The sequence below is a fragment of the Tiliqua scincoides genome, chromosome 3, assembly GCF_035046505.1.
Source record: "Tiliqua scincoides isolate rTilSci1 chromosome 3, rTilSci1.hap2, whole genome shotgun sequence".
Classification (NCBI taxonomy): Eukaryota; Metazoa; Chordata; class Lepidosauria; order Squamata; family Scincidae; genus Tiliqua; species Tiliqua scincoides.
Genome location: NC_089823.1, coordinates 51,202,953 through 51,227,535, shown reverse-complemented (window position 1 = coordinate 51,227,535; position 24,583 = coordinate 51,202,953). Strand labels below are relative to the sequence as shown.

Here is a 24,583-nt window from a genome sequence, read left to right as displayed (position 1 = left end):
TCCAGATTTTGCTACCTTGCATGCTCATGCAGCTGCCATCCCTTATCCATAAGCGGGAACAGGGTGAGTGGGTGAATGGGGGGGGGGGAGAAAGGTGCCCCCACTCCCCTTCTCTTTCCCTACCAGAAGCTCCAGCATGCAGCGTTTCTTCTCTGTACCACTCCTCTTTCAACTGAAGAGGGTGAATGCATGCTGAGAATAGAAGCAGCATGCATTGGTCTTATTCAGTCTAAACAGGAGTGACTCAGAGGTGGGAGGCTGTGCACCAAAATTCTGATAAGGGAAGGGGGGGTTAGGCTTCTGATTGCCTGCCCATAGTGGTTCATAAGTATTGAGTGGGAGGGGAGAGGTGATCTACAGAATATATTCAGTATATATGTAGATCATGCATTTATGGAGCGAGAGACAGAGATTCTGCCAAGTCAACACACGTGTCAGCTGCTGGAACTATCTGGATAGCTATTTACTCCAATGTTTTGCTTACTTAAATACCTGATCTCTACCATTGGATCAGAATCAGTACTCTATAATTATTACTATTTATGATTCTACATAGTAATCAAAGAACGTGGATGTTTACCTTTCATCTCATGGAGAACATTAATTTGCACAGAAAAAACTACCAAGACACATGCACACACACACACATGTATGTGCACAGAGTGTCTTTTTTGTTCAAAATCAATAAACCAACATGACATTAATCCCATTCCTACATTCTTGATCTATAAGAGTCTGCAGGTAGTGTGTGTGATTTTCTGTTGCTACCAGGGTCAGCATTCTACTTGATTTCCTTCCATCTAACATGCACGGCAGGGTTAGGATTTCATGGGGCACCCCATACTCCACCAACTACAGTTTTTCATTGATTTTACAATTTCTTACAAGTATATAGCCTCATTCAGTACTGTTAAAAGCTTTTTCCTGGGGAAAAAATGACAAGGATGATGGACAGAAAGAATGGAAGGAGTGTGCTTTCTTACTCTACCTAAATTTTGCAACCAGGAATAACTTCTTCTTTTTCTTTGAAACATCTAAGAGGTACAGAACTACTAACAGTTTTGATGTATGTGTGCCAACACACTCAGCTTCCCAGACATGCACATGAGGGATCATTGACCTTTGGTTCACAATGCACCCACAGATTGGCATTTATAAGATTCCAAGAAGAGGCAAAAGTAAAGAATAACTCAAACAAGTTTTATTGAGGAATTAATTATCATATCAGAGGTAAAAGGGAAAGCAATAAAATTAGATGAAAGAGAAAATACTTTCAATTTTGATTATGGTTTAATGAAGAAATGTAGAACAGATTTAAAAGATTTAGCTGCGTGTATCTTCTTCCTTTGTATTTCATTAATTAAATGAAATATAGTGTTATATATTATAACATGAATTATTTTCCCTTTAAAATCTTAACCCCAAATTAGTGACATAAATAACATGAGACATAATTTGGGGAAGGGAGATTTGAAAATGTACTGAGTGGTATTAAGTAACCTTATTGCAACTCATGAAAAGTAAGATACTATTATTGTATATGAAATATTTTGTGTCATGAACGTACAGATAATATAAAACATTGCCAAAAATATCCTCAACCATTTCTATGTGTTTAGATATCTGATACTGGCACGTACACTTGTGTTGCCACAAGTTCAAGTGGGGAAACATCTTGGAGTGCTGTGCTAGATGTGGCAGGTAAGTCACACTTACTTATTTTTTGGTACAATATCAAAGTGCTTACTGTATTAATTTATTTAAAACATGCGGATTGTAGGTCTGCTTTCAGAAATCAGATTTCAGTAAAGCACATTTGAGTAAAACAAGTTTCAGAGATTTCATTCATGTATTCATTTTGTTTTGTGGTGGCTTGAATTGATATTAGGGTCGTAACATGTTCTTCTGTTCCATATTCCTTATTAAAAATCCAGATAGGCATTTTTTTGCGAATGCATTTCACAAGGTAAAACTGTGAAGGTGTGAGGATTATCAAGTAGTATAGCAATTGTTGTCACCATGTGCAAACATTATACTTGAAATACTATTAAAGGAGACTTGCAGGAAAATGTAGCAACATTTGAACGTTATGGACATGAAGAAGCTGCATATTACCAAACTGAGTGTGAAAGTGAGATCTTCTCACAGGCAACATGCATATTCGGTATTATTTTATCTTAGTTCCTTTCAGTTTGGGATATTATACTATGTATTTTAAATATCTTTTTTGAACTTTTGTTTTTATTTTGTTCTTTACAAAACTGATGAGATTATTAAAATGTGGCCGTTTTTGTCTTCTGCAGAGACAGGGGGAGCAGCAGTCAGTAGAAATTATGATTCAAATGACCTCCCTGGGCCACCGTCCAAGCCTCAGGTCACTGATGTCACTAAAAACAGTGTTACTTTGTCATGGCAGCCAGGCACTCCTGGTAATCTACCAACTAGTGCATATATTATTGAGGCTTTTAGGTATGTTAAAATTCTTCCTTCATATCTTCCATTATAACTTTCATTTTACGTGTTTTGGCTGGTTCAGGCAACTAAACAAGTCATAGGGCGCAATCCTAACAGATCGTTAGGCCGGTCCAGGCCGGCGCTCCCTGAAGCACCGGCCTGTGGAGGCTGACGGAAGCCTTCACACTGGCTTCCTCCCAGTGTCTTGAGTCAGCTCAGATGAGCTGACGAAAGAACAAAAGGTAGACATGGGGGAGGTGGGGAGGAGGAGGAAGGGAGACATTCCTGGGCAGCGCGGGTGGTGGGCAGCCCCGGGGCGGGCAGGTGGGGAGTGGGAGGCGGGACTGGGATCCTGGGGAGAATGGAGCGGCTTGAAGCCGCTTCGCTCTCCTTGGACTCGTGCCACCTCCAGAGGTGGCACAAGTCCAAGGAGACCCATTGGGGCCATCTCTTACCCAGAGGTAAGAGGAAAAGTTTTCGCTTACCTCTGGCTAAGCCGCTTATGGCCCCTATCCTGCGCTGGATACAGCACAAGTCTCCTGGTTTGCCTGTTCCAGCGCAGGATAGGATTGCACCCATAGTTTGTGAATGCAACCTGAAGTCTCGCAAGCCCACATGCCGCTCCTCTTCTGTTCTCTTACTTCCTCAACTCATATTTCAGAATCTTGGTTTGGTTAAACAATAGTTCCACATGTCATCTTAGCTGCTGTTTAACTGTGGTTTACAAACCAGGAAGTGAAACCAAGACTGAATTGTATAAACAGCTGCTAGGTGTAGAATGACAATCCAGAGCTGTTGTTTATCCAAACCAGGATGATGATGTCAAAACTACGTCAGACCTGAGAAGGCAAGGGGGGTGGGGAAGATAGTGCACATAAGCTCCTGAAGCTTCAGGCCATGTTTATTACCAAACAAAATTTGGTTTATTTTGTGGTTTCAAGTGGCCAAGTGCGTCAGCAAGAGTAGTGGGCTTAGGGCAACATTCCTGTGAGGGTGCCTCAGTGGCACTATACCCCCATGCTTTGCAAAGAGTGTGTGCATGCCAACTACCCCCATCAATGGTTATTGGAAATGTGACTTTCTGGGAGGCAGTGGAGAGCAATGGCAATAGCAAAGGGCAGCCAACAGTCTGCTGCTGTCACCTATTTTCCAACAGCCTTCTGATTGTGTCCATTTTTATTAGCACTCAACTGCTGTGGCATTCCATTGTATATTTCTGTGGAGAGAGATTTCATAGCACAACTAAGGTGTGATGCTATTCAGTAATTCAATTCAGTAAAAGTAGCTACCCATTTGCAAGTGTGTGTTTTAGGTGGTGTAACTTTGCATGTAAACTTAATGGATGTGAGCAAAGTCATTCAGCAAAAGACGTTTAGTATGGTTTTCATATTTTTTAAAAATATTTTTGAGGATTTGATTTGTTCCAAGATGTCTGTTCAAGAAGGCACTTAGGGCCCAATCCTATCCAATTTTCCAGTGCCGGTGCAGCTGTACCAGTGGGGCATGCACTGCATTCTGTGGTGGGGAGGCAGTCACAGAGGCCTCCTCAAGGTATGGGAACATTTGTTCCATTACCCTGGAGCTGCGTTACTGCTGCACCAGTGCTGGAAAGTTGGATAGGATTGGGCCCTTAATGTGTCACCCTCTCAGCCTTATTTTACAGAGAATTTTTTAAAATAACTATCAACATTAATAAAGCAATCACTCTTTATGAACAACTTTGCTTTGGTTTTGTACTTTCTGTCACTTCAGCTGAAATGGTCAGAACCATTTAATTGTTTTTATAGTTTTTTATACTTATACAATTATAATTTAATTGTATTTTAAACTTTTGCCATTTTGGTTATCGCTGACACAAAATTGAGCTCTGCTCTGTACATTTCCAAACTTTGAATTATTTTGTATTATTTTTATTTAGTCTCTTAATATATTTCTGTTGCAGTCAGTCAGTGAGTAATAGCTGGCAAACGGTTGCTAACCACATAAAAACAACACCTTACACAGTGAGAGGACTCCGTCCAAATACAATCTACCTGTTTATGGTGAGAGCTATTAACTCACAAGGTTTGAGTGATCCAAGCACCATGTCAGATCCTGTCCGAACACAAGGTAACTGCTTTTGACTTTTCAGGTAACTGATAAAGTAGCTTTTTTAGCTAAAGTAACTGAGATACCTGAGATAAAGTGCCTCTGCACTGGTGGAGCACTGGAGGTCCACTGCTCAGCAGTGGCGTGGACTGCTGTACAGCGGAGAGGTAGGTAGGCGTGTGGAGGGAGGCGGGGGTGAGACACTCCAGGGAGGGGGGAGGCGGAGGGATGTTGGGGAAAGGGTGGGAGGGAGGTGGGACCAGTGGAACTTTGCTCGACCAGATCCTGAGCCTCCTTGTTGGGCCACCTGCCTGACACAGAGGCTCTTAATTCTATGCTGACCCTTGGGTTGCAGGGCTACTCACCTTATCCAGGAGAAGGGGACAAAAGTCTCCTTCTTTCAAGGAGGCAGCAGCAGCTGCCTGGGGCACGCTGGATGCAGTGGCAGCGTTGGATGCAGTGGCAGCTCAACATTGGGCTGCCCACCATCTGTATTGCCTAAAGGATAAAAGTTATTTTTGAGTACAGAGACAAGGAACCCCCTTTTATAGAGAATCTTGAGGAAAATTCTTGATGCAGTTCCCTGGAATTTTGCCTCATCCAGGCCATGATCTTGGCTCAGTGCCCAGAACATCTCCTGACATGATAAGGCAAAGAGAGACATTTTTACTAATACATGGAAAATAATGAAGCATGACTCAGCGCTTTATCCCAAATATTAACAATGGAAAAACAGACTGACCATCAGGAAGAACCTGTGTAGACCACTATCTCTTCAACATACATAGACCTTCTACATTTTGCCAGTTTAGCATCCCACACCTGTTCTGGGAGACGGTTCCAGACGTTTTGACAGATGTGTTTGCTGTATGTTCACTCCTTGAAAATCAAAGTGAAAAATGAATTTCAAAATGTTTTACTTCTCCTGAACTAATAATTTCAGCATATTCTGAGAAATATATCCGATCTGAAATATATTTTGGTGTGATGTTAGTAGTGCTAGAATGTTGAACCATAAGGGTACAATTTGTGAATTGTCTTATCTGCTGTTTAATAGTTTTCTAGAGGAATTCAACCATGCTACCACTGTCCCCACAGATTCACATGTGGAGAACAGATTTGTGTCTTGAAATTCATTTTGTATGGATACCTTTATCTAGATCAGAGTGAATGTTTTGTAATCCAGATCACACTGCATAAGGCCCCCATTGCTGGTTTTTGAGTGAAAGCAGTATTTTCTCAGAATTTCCCCTCTAACACAGAAACTAGTGATTGGCAGAAATCTTTTCCTTGTATCTGACTATAATGTGGTTAAAATTCACATGTCCTAACTTTGCTAAATTGCTGTTGATAGCTCTTTCCAGACATCCTTTGTACACACCGAGGCAGAGGCAGGATTACAAAGGCCAGTTCCCAGGATGTCGGATGAATGTCTCAAGCTACTGCCATCCCTTAGGGAAATCTAAATTCAGTGAAGTCTGAGAAACTATCTCCTTCACTCCCTGTAGTTTACTAGGAGTCCCTCTGTGTCCTACCATCCAGCTCCTGAAGAACATTTTCAGGGTACCAGACTGTGTGCCCAGCACAATTACGATGATTTATTTGGAGAATAGGAATGTTTTCTGTTAAAGTGATCGGAAGGCTTTTCTATTTCCAGCACATTACATTATGCACCATTGCTTCCATGTGCTGGTAACTAGATGTTACATATGGTGGGACCTTTCAGAGCCTTTGAACTTGTGATTAATTGAAGATCTTTCTTTATATGTGGTATGAGACCACTGCAATCTGCATCAGAAAGCTTGAGAAGTTGAGAAAGGAGCCCATAAATTGTAGCTCATAGGCACTTTGGGTCCCATCAGGAGGAGAAAGGCAGAATAGAAATATGGTAAATAAAAGAAATAGGCAACATTAGCTATACCTTGGAATTGTGTCATTTGTGCATTTAACTTATACCAGTGTTTCTCAAACTGTGGGTCAGGACCCACTAGGGTGGGTTGCGAACCAATTTCAGGTGGGTCCCATTCATTTCAATATTTTATTTTTAATCTATTAGACTTGATGCCACCATGGTATGTGACTGCATTTGGGGAAATGTTACAGATAGGTACTTTGAACAGGCTACTATGTATAGGCTTTTAACAATGATAGTCAATGGAACTTACTCCTGGGTAAGTGTGGGTAGAATTGCAGTCTAGGATTGTCAAAAATGTTCCTGCTTGATGATGTCACTTCCAGTCATTACATCACTGCCAGTGGGTCCTGACAGATTCTCATTCTAAAAAGTGGGTCCAAGTGCTAAAAGTTTGAGAACCAGTGACTTATACAAATTCAAGTATATTTGCTGGGGGGGGGGGAGAGAAAACAATTTAAATATTGTGAGCAATTCTGCCCACCATTCCATTCAGTGAGTTTATGTTGTAGAGTGAACAGGAGACATTAATCTGCTGTTTCCTCAGTCGGTTCCTGTGCATCCCTCATAAGTGCGATTCTAGTTTTTAAAGACATGGTATTTTTCATACAACATAACCCATAAATGCAAGTGATTCCAGGGATTTTCAATGGTAATTTTGTCTACAACCTATTTCACCTTACATACTGACTTTAGAACTTATCCCTTGCATAACATGCAGCTTGGTTGTAGTTTTCCCTCCATAGTACAGGCATGTCATCATGATACTTGCCTAATGTTAGCTGAAGTCCTAAGTACATGTCATAATGGTGTAACAAATAATATGGATTATATAAGTTTGCTAGAGTTGGCATTGGCCTGTTTTTTGAGAAAGACCTCAAATTATTGTCATCTATTCAGTGAATCAGATGAAGTCTGCAAAACAATCTACTTGCCTCCTGTGGCCTTTTCTGAGAGTGTCTGTATGCTGGCCTTTAAGTTGCTAATATCACCCATCTCTTTAAGGAGGGACCACATTTTGCATCAATATGTCAAATTTATTCTTTTCACCTGACAGACTGACAAAAGATTTTACTTCATTAAAACAGTTCTTTTCTTTACTTTCTATGCACGTTGTAGGTTCTATTTTCACAAGCTGTCTGCCAGCCACATGTGCTCTTGCATGTATAACATTGACAGCCTTTGTGGTATCCGAGAGTTTCGTGAAATTAAATAATGAATCCAAGTGACACTTAGCATAATGTTTTGATGTAATTTCAAATGGTGCTCACATCTAGCCCAGTCTCACAAAAGAAGCTGACATCCAAGAAAATGCCTTTTCACACTAGCCATTTCAAAAGAAAGAATCAGCTAAAAGCAATGATGCATGATATCAGTTGCAATAAGTAACTATGACCAGAGGCTTCAGGCTGTATTCCTAAGCAGATTTGCTAGAGACCAAGTAATACTGAAATTCCTAATGGAATATACTCTTGAGTAAGCACACTTAAGATCTGAACCCTTTCTACATTGGAAGAACTATAGCAATTACCATTTTATATATTCTAAATACTTTTTTTTAAAAAAAATTGAAATACTTCTAACTCAAGTTTCCCTACCAATAGTGAGGCACCACAGAGGCTTGCCCCAGGTAAGGTATTGATTGTTCTCTTGCCCAGAGGAGAGTGCAGCTGCCCCCCACAGTATGCAGCAGTAGATATTTTGGCACTGCTGCATCAGCAGGGTGGGGTGGGGATTATGATTGGGCTCTAGTCCTCCTACTCCAGAGGTTCCCAACTTGGGGCGTCACAAGGCCCCAATCAAAGAATCTCTGTTGCTGCCCCCTTAAAGGGGTAGGGTGACAATGATGGCGGTGGCTTGAAGGCCATGATTGCGACTCTGCTGGGGACAAAAGGATTTTTTTAAACTTACCTGGGGATTGCTATGGCTCTCAAGAGAGTCTGGGGAGCTCATGACCCCTCTGCAGGTTTCTCTGTGCTTTCAAACTGTTGTAAACAGTGGGGAAAAAGCTGCTTTCTTCCTCACAAAAATTGTTAGTATTATTAGCTGACAGAACCTGATAAGTTATTGTTGGGAAGACATAACTGATTCTTCATTCACACATGTAAGCTTCCACATGATGTTCAGTAATGAACAATCATTGACAACCTGCGGCATTACTATGTGAATACATTGCATACCTGTAAGGCAGCTGTTCCTATACTAAGGCATCGTGATGCTCCAGTCACGGGCTGTTCCCCCCCCCCCTTAAGGAGTAGGGTGACAACAGTGATAGTACTCCCATGATTGTGCTGCCAACAGGGAAAAGGGGCTACTTACTGGGGGTTGCTGTGGCCCTCCAGAGGGCATGGAGAGCCTGCAACCTGTCTGCGAGCCTCCCCGCACCTCTGAACTGCTCCAAAACATAATCACAACCCACTTCAGGTTTTCATCCAGAAACTGGAATTGGGTTGTGATTACATTTTGGAGCACTTCTGAGGTGTGGAGAGGCATGCAGACAAGGCTGCGGGCTCCCCACACCCTCTGAAGGGCCATAGCGACCCCAAGAAAGTTTTAAAAGGACTTTTTCCTCCCTTAGCAGCATGATCGTGGGAGCACCATTGCTGCTCCCTCCTCTATCCTGCAAAGACTTACAAGATCTGTAAGGTAGTCATTATGGCAGCAAATCTGCCAAGTTTAATCCAAGTTAAATTACATTTCAGTGGCAGGTGAGTGGGGGGGGGGTAGGGGAAAGAGCTATGTGGCAGATTGCATACTAAGCGTTTTGCTGCCATGCATTTTGAATCCCTTTCAAATGTGCAGGAAGAAACTTAAGTAATACTGAACAAAGAAACTTGCTGTTAAAAATACTTTTTGCCAGTTTCTACCATTTGTTGACTTTTTTATATCCATGATACAACCAGAAAGAAAGGAGTTGAATAAACTGTGATTTAGTTTAGCAAATAACGCACACAATTTTAGATGGAGGCAAATCTCTTCCTTTTGTATCAGTTTGTTTATATAATATAAAAGTCTGACCTGCAGGTTCATGGCAAAAATCAAGGCTAATTGAGTGTTTCAGAATATTCAGTCATGCATCTAATGTACCATTAAAAAGATGGAAGAATTTATCCCTAATGGTTAAATTGGCTTCATATATAACAAAAAAATACACTTTATTTGGTTTATAAGAGAAAACATTTCCTCACTACATTCTCTTATCTACTGCATTGTTTCAAATAAACTAAATTTAGTAAAAATGTTTAAATCAAGATCATTACACTTTTCAGTTGTCATAATGAATTGATTTTTCTGAGTGACTCTTCCCATTAAGATAATTTGTGTGTGCACATGTGCTCTTTACCTGACAGATATCAGCCCTCCAGCACAAGGTGTCGATCACAGACAGGTCCAGAAAGAGCTGGGAGATGTGATAGTGCGACTGCACAATCCTGTTGTCCTGACCCCCACCACAGTTCAAGTGACTTGGACGGTAAGACTTATGTGGAGTATACACTCAATAAATATCTTTCTGAGCTTATTGTCTGTGCTTTATAATTCTTTTTGGCTATTAAAATAGGCAGAGATAGCCCTGCAGATATTGGTATTAGTATACTTTTTTTTTCTTTCAAAGCCAGGCAGATTCAGAAGGTTAGGTATGCAGCACACAACATCTTAACAGTGGTTTGGATCCTAAGATTTTCTTTCTCTGCAGGATAATTCTTCCTTTGGGACAAGAAATCTTCCTCCAGTAGAAGGAGGAGGAAAACTTGAGAGTTCAACCTATATGCATAGTTTTTACAATGAAGTGGTCTTAGTAGAATGTGTCTTGAAAAGTATACGAAAGTGTCAATGATATTTACAAGCTTCTTCAGCATGTTTACCCCTTCTGCATGATATCCAGTGATTTTTTAATATTACTCTCCTGTTTAAATCAATGCAGTGGGCCTTCCCGCAAGACTCTACTTCCCTGTTTCTGATGACCCTTGTAGTCATCCTGCTGCCTTCCTAAAGGACATTCTCTGATTTTTCATGCTTAAGACACAGAATGCAGTACAAGCATCAGTGGTATCAAAGCCACCATCTTCTTGCCATTACCTGTAATGTTTCTGTAAAAACAGTGAAATGAGCAGATTTAGTGCTGTTAAAGACAGAACTTCAAAATGTAGCATTTCTTTTTCCACTACTTCAGGGAAAAAATTTGTAACCATAGAAGCAGAAAATTTCTGGGTCTCTCAATGAACAACTCTCTGTCCTTCAGGCAGTTTCCCTACAGAGAGGAAAGAAAGAGCATCCCAGATGGGAAATCTGAGAACTATTCACTAAGGCAGAGCAGAGTGCTAGAAGCAAGATATTTCTGTAAGATGAAATCTGCTGTAGGGTTGGAAGCAATGAATACTGAATTTTCATATGTTTATTTAAGACATGTGAGGATAAATATATCAGGAGATGTATTACACAGATTTAAGAAGTGGTGGAGCAGTGTGACATACAGCCACGGCTTGCCCTAAGCACTTGGGCACCCTGATGATTCAGGCCTGGTGAAGGCATATTTCATTAAGTTCACACAAAGGTCCATTCTCATTTGAGGTTCAAGGGATATGACTGCTTTAGGCAGATTTGAAGGGGAGTTTGTGGAGGTCATGTCCTCACACACCACACTACAACATCAGGGTCTTGTGAAGTCTGGCGGAGAAGAAATTTTGTCTCCATGCAAGGCAATATAAGATAGGTTAACCCAACCTCAAGTTTAAATGAGCAGCATCTCTTTTTGCTACGTTTTTCCACAAAGCAAAAGGAGAGAGGTTTTGCTGCTAAGCAAAACAACAATTATTATGATTACTAATTCCAATTTACATGCTAGAGGAGAAAAGCAGTGACCCAATACCAACCAAGCAGCACACAATACCCACTAGAGACAAGTGAAAATTGCTGCAGGGAGGAAAGAGAAAAGGAAGAGAAAAGCCAGAACAGCTAATTAAAAAGTTTCCAGCACCCAGGACAAAACCAATTAATTAACAAGAGTATCCGGAATAACATCCATATTATCCAGAGAATGAAGCCAGGATTATTAACTTAACATAAAGACCCAGTACAACTGGATGACAAATGCCAAATGAATGATGACACTTTGTTTTTATGTCTTGCGGTTTGGAATCTAGTTTGGCAGATTGCAGGCAGCAAGACTTTTGGTATTCTGATTGCTGACAAGCAAGCACCTGCCACTCCCACTTTCTGTTTTTCAATTCTATTCCTTTTAAGAGTTGAAATTACCCTACCCTCTCTGCTGAATCATTTTATATTCGAACAGTACAAAAACCTCACACATTGACATACTGTAGCACTACATAATGTTAATTAAATAGGAGCACAAGAATATTTAACATCACCACCACCAAGCAGCAAGACTTTCTTAGTCTAGAAAATACTTTTTTCTGTGTATTTAATTTACATACCAAACCAGTTCTACAGTTGCACAGCAGTTTTATCCATTCAATATGTTCCTATAATGTAATTAGGTTTGCAACTTTTTTTCCCATTCTTTTATTTAAATTTAAATTTATTTAATCTGACTGCTTAAAAGAAAGTGTGAAAAATAAAAACTGTATAACTTCATGCATTCAAAATACAATGGAATGCAGAGTGGTTAGAAAATGATTGTGAAGCAGTACAGCAGTTACCTTTGTCAAGCAAATATTGCATAATGGCTGCCTCTGATAGGCTAGTGTACACTAACTTTACAAAAACAATACCTGAGTGAGCCTTTTAAAAGTTGAACAGTCATATTGTAAATCTGAACTTCACACTTCTGATATGCTGTTGTTCTATCTGAATCTATAAGAATCTGTAAAATCTACATTGAGTTATAAACAAATCAGAGGCCGCAATCCAAGATTCCCAAGATGTTTTTCCTTAAAGCAGGGGTCTCCAAACTTTTTGGCCAGAGGGCCGCATCAAATATCTGGCGTGGTGTGAAGGGCCGGAAAAAATTTTTAAATGTAAAATTTAAATAAATAAATTAGAGATGGAACTTAGATGAGTGAATAAATGAATGAATGGGTTCATTCATTCAACCTCTCTGGCCCTCAGAACACTTTCTGGACATAATCAGAGCACGGTTCTGGTTATGTCCAGTTGAGTGGGCCAGAGGTTTTCAGGGGACAAGAGGTTGGCCATGGGCCGGAAAGAGTCTTGCTGCGGGCCGCATCTGGCCCCTGGGCTGGGATTTTGAGACCCCTGCCTTAAAGTAAGCAGCTTGAAGGAAATTAGCTTGTGCACTTGAAGATCTTTGCATTTGCTAACAATTTAGGGTTAATATAGATGACTCTTTTACCAAGTGATAATATAATATCATGTGCATTTAAAAACAATTTGCCTATGTCATGTCCTGTCATGTAACTACTTGATAAACCATTTACCTTTACTGACCTGCCAGGTAATATGGAGAATCTTACCAGTTTCCCAATAGCCTGGATTTCTGATTATGTGTACCGCTTGATAGGACAGTGCAGATAATTAGTTTTCTAAGTGATAAATTAGGTCACTTTGTCAAGTAGCAAGGGGAGTCTTGCACATTTGTATATTATAAGAAACCTAAAGAACATTTTCCTCAATACATTGTATAACACTTAAGAGGAGTTTTAACAAGTGGTTACATGTGCATTATAATATGTTACTACTTGGTCAGTTGTCATCTCTCTTCACCCATAACCTCATGCACATGTTGGAATTTGGGTCATAGTACCACCTGCAGAATCCAATAAAGTTTTTTATCGCTTCCCCGGAAGTGATATACAGTTGGTCTGACAATAAATGTGACATGCAAAATTACTAGTGAAGTCAAGCTCATGCTCTTCTTGAATTAAAATCAGACACATTATATCTATCTTGCTTCAGTATTCACTTAATTAGGGAACAGCATTGTTAACATGTGGCCTGCCATTGTCTCGATAACACAAAAATTATCACTTGCCTTAGATAATACATAATAGTTACTGAAGCTACATATGATTAGTTCATTTGATTACAAAGACCGCCAAAAGTGTTGAATAATTTGAAATAGTAGATTAATCTAAAAAACTGCTTTCTTTTTATGGTACTTCTGGGACCAAAAAAAGAGTTTAAAAATCCCTTGGCATTTAATTTTTTTTGATGTTTTTGCTCAGCTTTAGTTGCAATCAGTGGCAATTGTAATGAGTTCTGCATTATAGTTTTTAATTAGCTGCCTTATGATCTTAATAAATATGCCACTGAGAATAAATTCTAAAGACATTGGATATGACAAGGAAATTATCTTTTGTTGCCTGAAGATATTTGTTTACAGAAATATAATACATGAATAAAAAGCTCTGGAATTTCACCAGAAGCCAAAAAGCTGAAATTCGTTATTCATAACTGTGAGATGATTCGGCAACACCCTGTACAAGTAACTCGCATGAGTTTTTCATACAGAATGTCCATCACATAATCCTAAATGCTGAATTCGACTGCAGGATTTTAATTTAGCGGTATCATGTTTTAAAGTTTAAATGAGATATTTAGCAAAGTGCAATAAAGAGGGGAAAGGCCCCAGTCATTGTGGTAGTGACTGGTTATATAATAGCTCTTAGCAGATCCACATCTTGAAAATGTGGCTCATAGAATTAGTTGCATTAGCAGTTTTCAGTACATACTATTTTTTTTTATAATTCTCATCCTTTTCAGACAGGCATATAAGACAAACTTACAGCATTGTTGAAGTATCTTAGCATATAATTGTTTAAAATTACATGCAAAGTACAGGCGGGGTCTCATTATCTGCAGGGAATCTGTTCTCCAACGCACCCCCCCCCCCACGGATATAAAAAACTGGATAACCAAATCCGCAGTTTTTGGCCCTTTAAGACCTCCAAAGCAGTGGTGGACCTAGAGAGGACAACAGGGGCAAATGTCCCGGGTGCTGCCCCTCTGGGGGCGCCACTGCCAGCCTCACCCCCACCACTGCTCATTTGTCTTGGTTTTTTTTAAAGCAAAAGAAGCCAGCAGCTCCGCTGGCTTCATTCGCCTTTCCCAACAGAGGAAGGGGCGACCCAGAATCGCTGCTGACAATTTAGTGCTGGACTGGGCTGCCCCCCTTCTCCTTTATAGGAGGAGGAGGAGAGGAGAGGGCGACCTAGAGAGTCAGCGCACCAAGATAGGTTCCCAGCGGTGTCTGAGGGCTGTGCCCCTCTCCTTTCCCAAAAGGAGAGAAGGACGATCTTCAGACATGGCAGGAAGCGATACACGCTTTCTCTGACTTTGGAGGAGATGTGCGTCATTTCCCTGGCTGCATGGGAGCCTTTCATGCTTCTTCTAAGTGGAGCGAAAGGCTCCATCAGAGTGCTTTGGGGCTATAAGAAGCAGTGGCCTGAAGGTGAGCCCCACCCACCTCCTGGAAGCAGTGCTCACCTCTGTGATGGGTGCTGCTTCCAGCAGCTCCAAAATGCTCAAATGGAGCTCTTCACACCACTTAGAAGCGATGTGAAAGGCTCCATCGCAGCCTGGGCTGCGTCCCTCCTTCCCCCTTTTTTTAATAGGGGAATGGAGGAGGCAGCTGCACAGAAGTAATTGCAGTGATGACGTCACTGCAGTTACTTCCCGGTCAGGGGCAGGAGGCAGCAATGGCAGAGGTGGCCCTGGACATGGGAAAGCCCAGGACCCCCTCTGCTCCGAAGGTGACTGGAGCTGTGCTATGTTTGCCTCCAGAGGACTTTCCGAAGTCCGCAGAGTTTGTGTATATCTGCCCGTGGCCTCTGCAGTCTTCAGAATGCCTCCTAAGGGCGAAAAACACAACTTCTGTTTTTTGGAGGAAAACCAGAAGTGACATTTTATAGCCTTTAAAAGGATTAGGAGGACCAGGGAAGCCACTGAGGGTTTGTGCATCCGATAAGGACCATTCTGGTGTTGTTGGATTCCTCTTACCTGCTCTTTCCAATTGACAAGTTCACCTACTTCTGAGTAAACACACAGTATGACTCAGTTTCCCTAGGGCTCCCTGCATTTGCCTTCTTAGCTATCAGCTAAAGCTTCATGACCCACCAACAGTCAGGTCCCACAGTTTGAGAAACCCTGGTCTATGATTTTGATATTTCTTGTATGACACTGATAGGGGATAGGGAGAATCTTATCTGACATTATCACTGGGCTAACAAGTATCTTGCACATCGTCTTCTGTAGAAGCTGTCTGTATTCTTTATTAGTGAACATCATTTATAGTTTGACTATGCAAGCAAAACAGTTCAACAATGTTTTATGGCAGTATCAAACATTATGGTGATGATATTTATCACTAGAGGTGTTTGAAAACTGTTATTTATTTTTCTTGGAAGTAAGCTGGTTTTGTTCAGTAAGACTGTAATCCTATCTTACTCACTGGAAACAAACAGCTGTTTCATATGTCTTACTAAGGGACCTGTTGTGTAGTATAACTTGCATAACCTAAAAGTAGCACTCAAAAATGCTTGTGATGAACTACTAGTTCTTAAATTATCATTTTAAAGTTCCTTTGTTGTCCACTTCTTTGATATATGAAAATATATTTAGAATTATCTCTGATGAAGAAATTAAGCATATAAGGGCCTGATCCAGACTGGTTTGTGCCAGCTCGCTGTCATAAACATGTTGTAAGGCACGCCTGTGACACCACCAGGCTAGTGCAGGGCCAGTGCTGGCTCAGTGCGAACCCACCGGGTGGCAACTGCTGGGTGATGGAGTGGTGAGTGAGGCATAGGGGGAGGCATTCCGGGTGGGGGAAGGGGGGCTCAGGCATTGCAGGAATAGGTAGATTGCGGGGGGGAGATAGAGGGCGGGAGCAAAGCGAGACCAGCAGAGCTCAGCTCCGCCAGATCAGTAGCCTCGGCTGGGTCTCTTGGCTCGACACAGGGCTGCTTTACTCTGCACCAACTAAATAGCTGGTACAGAGTTGAGTAGCCCCATTGTGGGGCTACTTCCCTTACTTAGAGGAAGGGAATGAATGTCCCCTTTCCCTGAGGTGACGTTGGGAGCCACTGGCATCTTAAACATTAATATATAAACATTAATATATAAGGAAGTTGCTAAATATGACTTTTTGCATTATATGCTATAGATTGAGTCTGCATAACCAACTATTCAGAGGAATCGAAAGTTGGTTTTGTGGTAAACACTATGTTCATAAAGTCTCTGTGTCCATAAAACATTTAATTAATGAAACTCAAATGTGGATAAAACAATTTGTCCTGATTTACAGACTCCTTTCATTTGGAAGCAGCTGCTTAATGTTCTTCTTAAAAACACAGCTTGATTCTTTCAGTATTAACAAGCTATTATTGTGAGTTATGTCCCTCGTTCAGTACATAAATTCCTTTAAAGTATATCTAGAGAAGTTTATAAAATGCAAACTTAACATTGTTATAATATATGTTGCAAGGTTTTTAACAATGGCAGTTGTGATAAAAAGAATTTATGTCTTGATCTCATAAATGTGATTTCTGTTCCTTGTTTTCTTGTTCCTTGTGTTTTGCTTATCCTGTCATAAGATCTTGATCTCATATTGAATAAGTTAATGAAGAATATAAAGAGAGTTTAGTAAGGGTAATTGATATTGGGAAAATGGTTTAGGTCTTTGCAGTCACTCATTCTTGATAATGCCCAGACCAATAGAATTCTGAAATTCTCATGCTTTGATGAACTTCTCAAAATGTCAAGAGAGTGAAGAATATTCTCGAATCCCAGCTTTCTGACTTGAATTAGCCACTCAGTTGGCTATATGACCACATGGATAGACTGAATGTACTCCTTGCATTTTTTCACACTTTTCTTGACTATTGCACAAACCCTTGTTTACTGGTCTTGGAAACAAAGTTACAGATTTGTTTAGACAGCTCTGTGCTTCACTTTGGGCTCAATCCTAACTCCCCCGGAGCCAGTGGAGCTGCACCAATTGAGCATGCATTGCATACTGAAGAGGGGGCAATCATGGAGACCTCCTCAAGGTTAGGAAACTTTCATTACCTTACCTCAGGGTACATTTCTGCTTCCCTAATGGGTTTCCTCATATCTTTACCAGCTATTTTGCTGGGAAGGAGAGTAAGAGGGAGTGTGGATAGGATATCAGCACAAGTCACTGCTGCCAGGATCCATTCTCTCCTTCCCCGTTCCTCCTCCTGCCCTCCCTGCCCTGAAACTCTCCGGTTCCTCTCCCTTCCCACCCCATTCCTCCTACTGCCCACCCCCCATAATGACTTACAAATGTTCTTGTGGGTAGCCATTAGTGGCAGTGGGTCACCAACACCATTTCCATTTGCACCATCATATGACCGTTGGTGACAGCAAAACGGTTCCACTGTCATAAATAGTTAGCTAGGATTGGGCTGTTATACAACTTGCTAATTACAGGAGGTGAAAAGTACTTGTATCTCTAGTACAGTAAATTATGTATGATTTTTTTTAAAAATAAATATCACAGGGTAGAAGTTTTTCATTACCAAGCTGAATTCTGTCAAGAGAAGATTAGTAACTTGAGAATATTTATGTTAATATTCTTTCAGGTTGACCGCCAATCTCAGTTCATTCAAGGTTATCGAGTTATATATCGTCAGACTTCAGGATTACCTTCCCCTACTGCCTGGCAGATTCTGGAGGTCAAAGTTCCTGCAGAGCGTAGCACTGTCCTTGTCAACTTGAAAAAAGGAGTTACTTATGAAATAAAAGTTCGACCATATTTCAATGAGTTCCAAGGAATGGACAGTGAATCAAAATCTGCCCGTACCACTGAAGAAGGTAAGAAAAAACTATTTAATAAAGCCCTCACATTTTGATAAGTCCGTTGTAATGATCTGGTGTTTCATATGGAGCTTTGCACCAGCAGTGGTGGTTCTGTTTTTCTTCATGTGTACGTGAAGTTCCATATGTGCAATAAGAGCTCCACATTTGTATACCTTGGTAGCTAAATGTGGTCAGTTGCATCCCACTTTGTTTTAATTCATTATATTTCTACACATAATAGAATTAGCACAAATGGAATAAGAGGACAGGTCCTCTTGTGAGTCAGTAACTGGTTAAATAAAAGAAAGCTGGAGGTAGGAATAAGCAGTTCTTATTGGAGGAGCAGGAGCTCCAAAAGATCCTCCATATGTCTTGAATGGGCAACAAAGAAGCTAATGAAGTTATGTGAAGTCAGATAGATGTTGGACAAACCCACCCCCTAAAATTTTATATATCAACGAGCCTTTCCAGGAAGGACAATATAGTATATTTTATTATCTTAAAGAATAACACATTTATTACAGCATATGTTTTTTGTGGACTACAGTCTACTTCATCTAATATCTTCTTCAAAATTTTGTGCTAATATTTTTCAGGCTTCAAGTTGCCACAAGACATTTTGTTGTTCCTGTTGTAAAAGAGTAGCATAGTTGCCCCTTGGGAAGCTGTCTTCAGGAAAGAGATTTTGAAGTTGTAAAGAAAGCATTAACTCAGTATATAGGAGAGAGTTCAAAAAAATTTTAGTCTTTATTTTCAATTATATTCCTTAAATTACTTAGGGCCCAATCCTATCCAATTTTCCAGTGCCGGTGCAGCTGTGCCAATGGGGCATGCACTGCATCTTGTGGTGGGGTAGCAGTCACAGAGGCCTCCTTAAGGTATGGGAACATTTATTCCCTTACCTTGGGGCTACATTGCGGCTTCACCGGTGCTGGAAAATTGGATAGGATTGGGCTATCCTATGCACATCACCTCAGAAATAAATTCCATAGAGTACAATGAGACTTACTCCCAAGTATGTGTGCATAGGATTACACTCTAACAGCATGTGACAATTTTGTTTGTAGCTGCCCTCTCTCTGGAAAGTCTGTCAGGTAATTTCATACAATAGAAGCTACCTCTTTGAGTAGTAAAGGTTTTTTAAGACGGCTTCTGTCCATAGATATGTTAAACTCACAGACCCTAAGCTGTTGTGTAGATTAATGTAACCTTCAGCCACTCTGCCTGTTGGTGTCTCCTTCAGTGCTACAAAAGACTTTAACAAATTGTACTGTCAACAGTTAAATGTCAGGTGCTGGGGGGGGGGGGGTGAAAGGAAAAGGCCTGCAATGTGTCTGCTTCTGGAGCAGACTATTTATAGGCTTATATAGAAAAAATACTGCATTCACAAAATGTCATTCCTTGGCCATTTTCTTTTGTACTTTAATTATCTTTGTAATTATCTTGGGTTTATGCTTTTTTCGGACATAATCCCAAACAGATTTTTTTATTTTACTGAATATGGTTCCCTTCTCAAAGAAAAAAGGGCAGTCTTTTAAGAAATGTCATATTCTGCATGATTTTTCTTTGGGAAAAATACTTTTTAATAGGAAAAAAATGTGTGTTAGAATAATTTTGAGGCATGATGTTAACATGTTCATTTTTTCACTCTTATAATATGTATTTCTAGCCAAGAAAACGCATAAAATAGCTATCTCATTTTTCATTGAATTGAATTTTAGAGGCAATGTTTCTTCTGGGGCCTAACTCAAAAAATCGATTTTGGCACAGTTTTGTTTTTCCTTTTCCTGAAGACCGGACATTTGTCACAATTCAGTATCCATTCATCTCCTACCTCTTTGGCCTTGTGAAAGTAACAAATGGAATTCTGTTTAGTTTTGTCTGGAAAAGATGAGCAGAGATTTGGGTGTTTTAATATCTGTGGGAAGGAGCTGAGCACTGGAATAATTGACCTGTCAAGAATCAGGCATGGAGTTGTCTACAAGTCTGCAGCAAGGGAAATGAGAAAACGGTTTAAAAATGTTATTTTTCAATGTGGTCTGTTTAATAACTGCAACACTGTCAGGGAAGTGGTTTAATTTATATTATAGTGTTAGCTTTTAGAATGGTATTACCTACCGAGGAAGACAGAGTTGGGTTAAACAAGCATATACTGCATAGTAATACATGGTACTTATGGGCAAACACATAAATTAAATAACCACATGGTTAAAAAAAAAACCCTCAAATTATCAAGTTTTCAACAACAGTTTTTGAACAATGCTGAACAAAATTTCTGAAACCAGCAGTCAAATTTGAGACGTTCAAATATTTTCAGCCCTGAAAACTCCAAATGGAACATTTTATTACTAAAGTATTGCTAGTCTTTTAATTGAATGGTGCTGCAAAGCCAGCAGCCACATGCAAGCTTGGTTGACTGGAAAGAAGATTGTTAGATGAGCTTCATAATCTTCATGCATTGGATGTTCAAGGAGAGGGGATTAGCTTGAGAAAACCCACCTGCTTAGACCCCCCTATCAGTTTGGAGAAATGCTGCTTATTTCTCTTGGTCAGTAGCCATGGTTCCGAAACCCTATTTACCCATGGAAGAAGGCTTACTTATTAATAAACCCTTTTTAGTTTCTTCATTTTTCTCCTAACATTTCCCATGTGTAGGAATTACTACAGAAAAGCAAAGACCAAAGCTGTGTCATATGTCCAGAACTACTAATATATTTCTGTGGATTATGGCCCTTGTACTTAATATTTCTAACAGACCAGTCCTACTTAATTCCCCACATGGTGTTGCAGCCGCACCAATGAAGTTTGTCCTGTGTCCTGCAGGAGAGCTTCCGGCACTAAAGATTTCCTCCATGTAATGGAATATTTGTTCCATTGCCAAGGAGTAAACCACCTGAATAGATCTATTGGACCTACGCCAGGGGAGGACCAGGGGAGGCAGACTGAGGCCTACAAGGGGGACAGGATATCACTGGGGCTGCTGCTGCCCATATCATCCCCTTCCTGGCCTTGTTCTGCCCCCATTCCACCCCATCCTCCCAGTTCCTCCCCTTCTCCCCCCATGCTGACCTACCAGTGCCAGAGGACATGGACAGCCTGCTAGCATGCAAAACTGGCTTATCGCTGCCAGGCCTCACTAAATGGTCATTGTGTTTTGTGACAACTGTAAAGAGCCCTTGTGCTGCTAGAACACTTGTTCTGGTGGCTTAATGTCCTTTTAGGATTGGGCTGTTAGATGCCTAAAATGCACTAGATCTAGTAAAGCTTCTGCAAACGAAGAAGGCTTCTGCCTGCAAGCTTGCAATGTTGAAAAACAATAAAATAAACAGAAATTAAAATGGAATGTGTATATGTAGTACTGACTTTCTGCAGAAAAAAAATATGTGTTACAATAGTCCAGGTATGAATGTTAGAATAATGTTTTAAAAAACAAAGCAAAAAACCCTTATACTCACACTGCTCTTGACCATATGAAACAATGATCAAGAACAGAGTACCTCAGGTATAGAGGTTCAAGTTCAACACCACTGTATACCCAAACCAACTCCATACATCTAGTAGGAGTAGACCTACTAGAGGAGTAGACCGTGTTATTCAATAAATATATATTGCTCATGTGTTCAGGTGATGTCAAATCTAAACTTGCCATCAGATATCATTTTACAATACGTAACCAAATGCTTTTCCCCCTTCAATTTTTTATCTCTCTGTGGTGTAGCTCCAAGTGCTCCTCCGCAATCTGTTACAGTTCTGACCGTAGGAAACCACAATAGTACCAGTATCAGCATTTCCTGGGATCCTCCACCTCCAGATCACCAAAATGGAATCATTCAAGAATACAAGGTAAGAATGACATACAATAGGAAGAAAACATTTGATACTATTGTATGATTAGTATCATTAACAATATTTGTAGGATTTCTGTAGCATTTTTTAATGTTAGTTACAGATGAATGATCAGATCCAAAACAAAAAAGTGCCTTTTCCAGACAACTTACAGCACAATCCTGACAGACCCTTGGGGGGCATGTTTGTCCCATGTTTGCACCTCAGCCAACACAGGCTTCTGGGGTGGGCAGGGAGGAGGCGGGAGGGAAGCATTCCAGGGCAGGCAGTTGGTGGCCCCGGGGGCAGACTGGTGGGTAGTGGGGGGGTTGGGACCTGGCAGTTATGCCGGATCCCAACCCCGTTCCTTGAGCAGTGCAGAGTGGCTTCAAACCACTGCTCTCCTCAGACTTGTGCCACCTCAGGAGGTGGTGCAAGTCCGTAGAGACCCATTGGGGCCAGGTGGCTTACCTGGACTTCCCCTTACCTCTGGCTACCCTTGGGCACCTCTCCTGTGCTGGATACAGTACAAGGTTCCTGGCTTGCCTGTTCCATTGTTGGGTAGGATTGTACCCTTAGTGTAACAACCCTTGTCAGTTCTTAGCTTACTTAGGGTGCATTCCTGACTGCACCTTTGGCCAGGCCAAGTCCCTTGCACCGGTCCAAGAGGGTCAGTCTCCTTGAAAGTCAACTGGGTTGGTGCAGGGACGCATGCCAGCCCACGGAGGCTGAATCCAGCCTCCGTGCCAACTCAGGCAGGAAGGGTTGCGTCGGTTCAGCTCGGCGGATGCAAGGGTCTGGGGAAGGTGAGAAGGAGGTGGGAGGGAGTTGTTCCAGGGCAGGGGAGGGCAGACAGAGGGTGGTCCCAGGGTGGGTGGGCGGGCGGGGAGCTGGAAGTGGGGCTGGGACCTGGCTGTTATGCCAGATCCCAGCCCCTGAGCTGCAAACTGCTCCACTCTCCTCAGACTTATTCCACCTCAGGAGGTGACACAAATCCAAGGAGACCCATTGGGGCTGAGGTGGCTTACCAGGGGATAAAGGGAAGAGTTTTCCCTTACCTCTGGCTGAGCCACTTCAGGCCCCAGTCTTGCGCTGGATACAGTACAGGTCTCCTGTCCTGCCTGTTCCAGTGCCAGATTGGATTGCACTGCACATTTCCCAATAGCCCAGTTAGCATTATCAGAAGGTCATTTGTCCAGTGTCATCCAATAAACATACACGACTGAGATTCATTTGAAAGTCCAATCTCTCTCTGCAGTGCCAGGAATGTGTATTTTAAAATATCATGATAACTCCACATCCAAAATCTATATAACAACAAATATGAAATTGGGAGTGCAGTGTGCTCTTTCATTGAACATTTCAACATCCTAAAGAAAAAAAAGTGCCTGCTTGCTGCCATTGAAGAGGGTGCGACTTTTGGTGAATCTTAGATTCCATTTTTGATGTACAAATGCATTGTTGTTGAAAGACTCCAAGCTACAGGAGCATTTCAGCCTTCCTTTTCACTGTATTGCTGTTCTAAAAAGAAGCAGTTCTCCCCAGGCTCCTGCAAGAGTTTGCATTCACCCAGTGAGGTTTTACACTTTTTATCCCCTAGCAGCAGTTCTCCTTGATGCATTGAAAACATTTGAAGCTCTTCAAAAGATCTTGTGATCAGACCCAAGCTTTAACACGTTTGCACCTGAAGCAAAATGACAGCAGCACCCTTTCTATCCTACTTAAAACTAGATGTCATTGTTTTTTAACCACATTCAGGGATGGGATTGGAGGTAGGATGGCACCTTTTCCAGAATCTGTTGCCAAAGCAGTTCCTTACCATGTTGCTTCATGGTAAGATTTGCGTCCTCCTTGTGGTTCAGAGCAGGCAACCCACAGTTCTAGAAACAAAACACAGAAGTTCCACTGAGCATACAGAGTTATAAAATTCATAGGCTGGTGACTATCTTGATATGAAATTGTCTCCAGGGTCATAACTGCAGTATTTAATTTTTTAAAGTCTGTTAACAGTAGTTATTCTGGCTAATTTTTTTTCTTCTTCTCTATATTTGTTAGTATGTCACAATAGCCTGGGTTTAAAGAGAATATAGTCACCCTCCATCTAATGAGAACTTTACTTGCGTGAATTGATTACATGTGCTCAGCAAACAAACGAAAACAAAATAGATAAAAACAACCATTTAAATAGTGCAGGCAATTCTGCCCACCATTCTACTGAGTTAAATACATGCCCCAGAGTGACTCTGAGATTGGAGAATGTAGGTGCTGTTTCCTCAGTTGGTCTCAGTTCCCATCTGTCTCTCATATTTTTTTAAAGAGGTAGTACATAATTTTTGACTGTAAGAGACTTTCAAGATATTTCTGAGTACTGGATATGCAATTTTGGCTTTAGCTGCTGACTCTGGAATTTGACCCTCGTGTAAGATGCATGCCAGCTGTACTAATTAGCTTATACAAATTAATTAATCAAATTGTATGAAGTTATTTATTTAAATATAAGTATTTGCATGTTTTAACAATGAAATGCTATTTATTCTCCTTGAGGGCATACTGTATGATATT

At 40.9% G+C, this 24,583-nt stretch overlaps 1 protein-coding gene across 3 annotated transcripts in view; it reads left to right on the top strand.

Annotated features, from left to right (window-relative positions):
* Nucleotides 1-24,583, top strand: part of ROBO2 (roundabout guidance receptor 2) — a 606,994-nt gene that overhangs the window by 503,901 nt on the left and 78,510 nt on the right. For all 3 annotated transcript variants that reach the window (XM_066622392.1, XM_066622390.1, XM_066622391.1), the window contains 6 exons: nt 1,620-1,701; nt 2,304-2,469; nt 4,397-4,563; nt 9,805-9,926; nt 17,980-18,211; nt 21,915-22,039. In XM_066622392.1, coding sequence (XP_066478489.1) covers nt 1,620-1,701; nt 2,304-2,469; nt 4,397-4,563; nt 9,805-9,926; nt 17,980-18,211; nt 21,915-22,039 — 894 coding nt within the window. The remainder of the gene's footprint in view (nt 1-1,619; nt 1,702-2,303; nt 2,470-4,396; nt 4,564-9,804; nt 9,927-17,979; nt 18,212-21,914; nt 22,040-24,583) is intronic.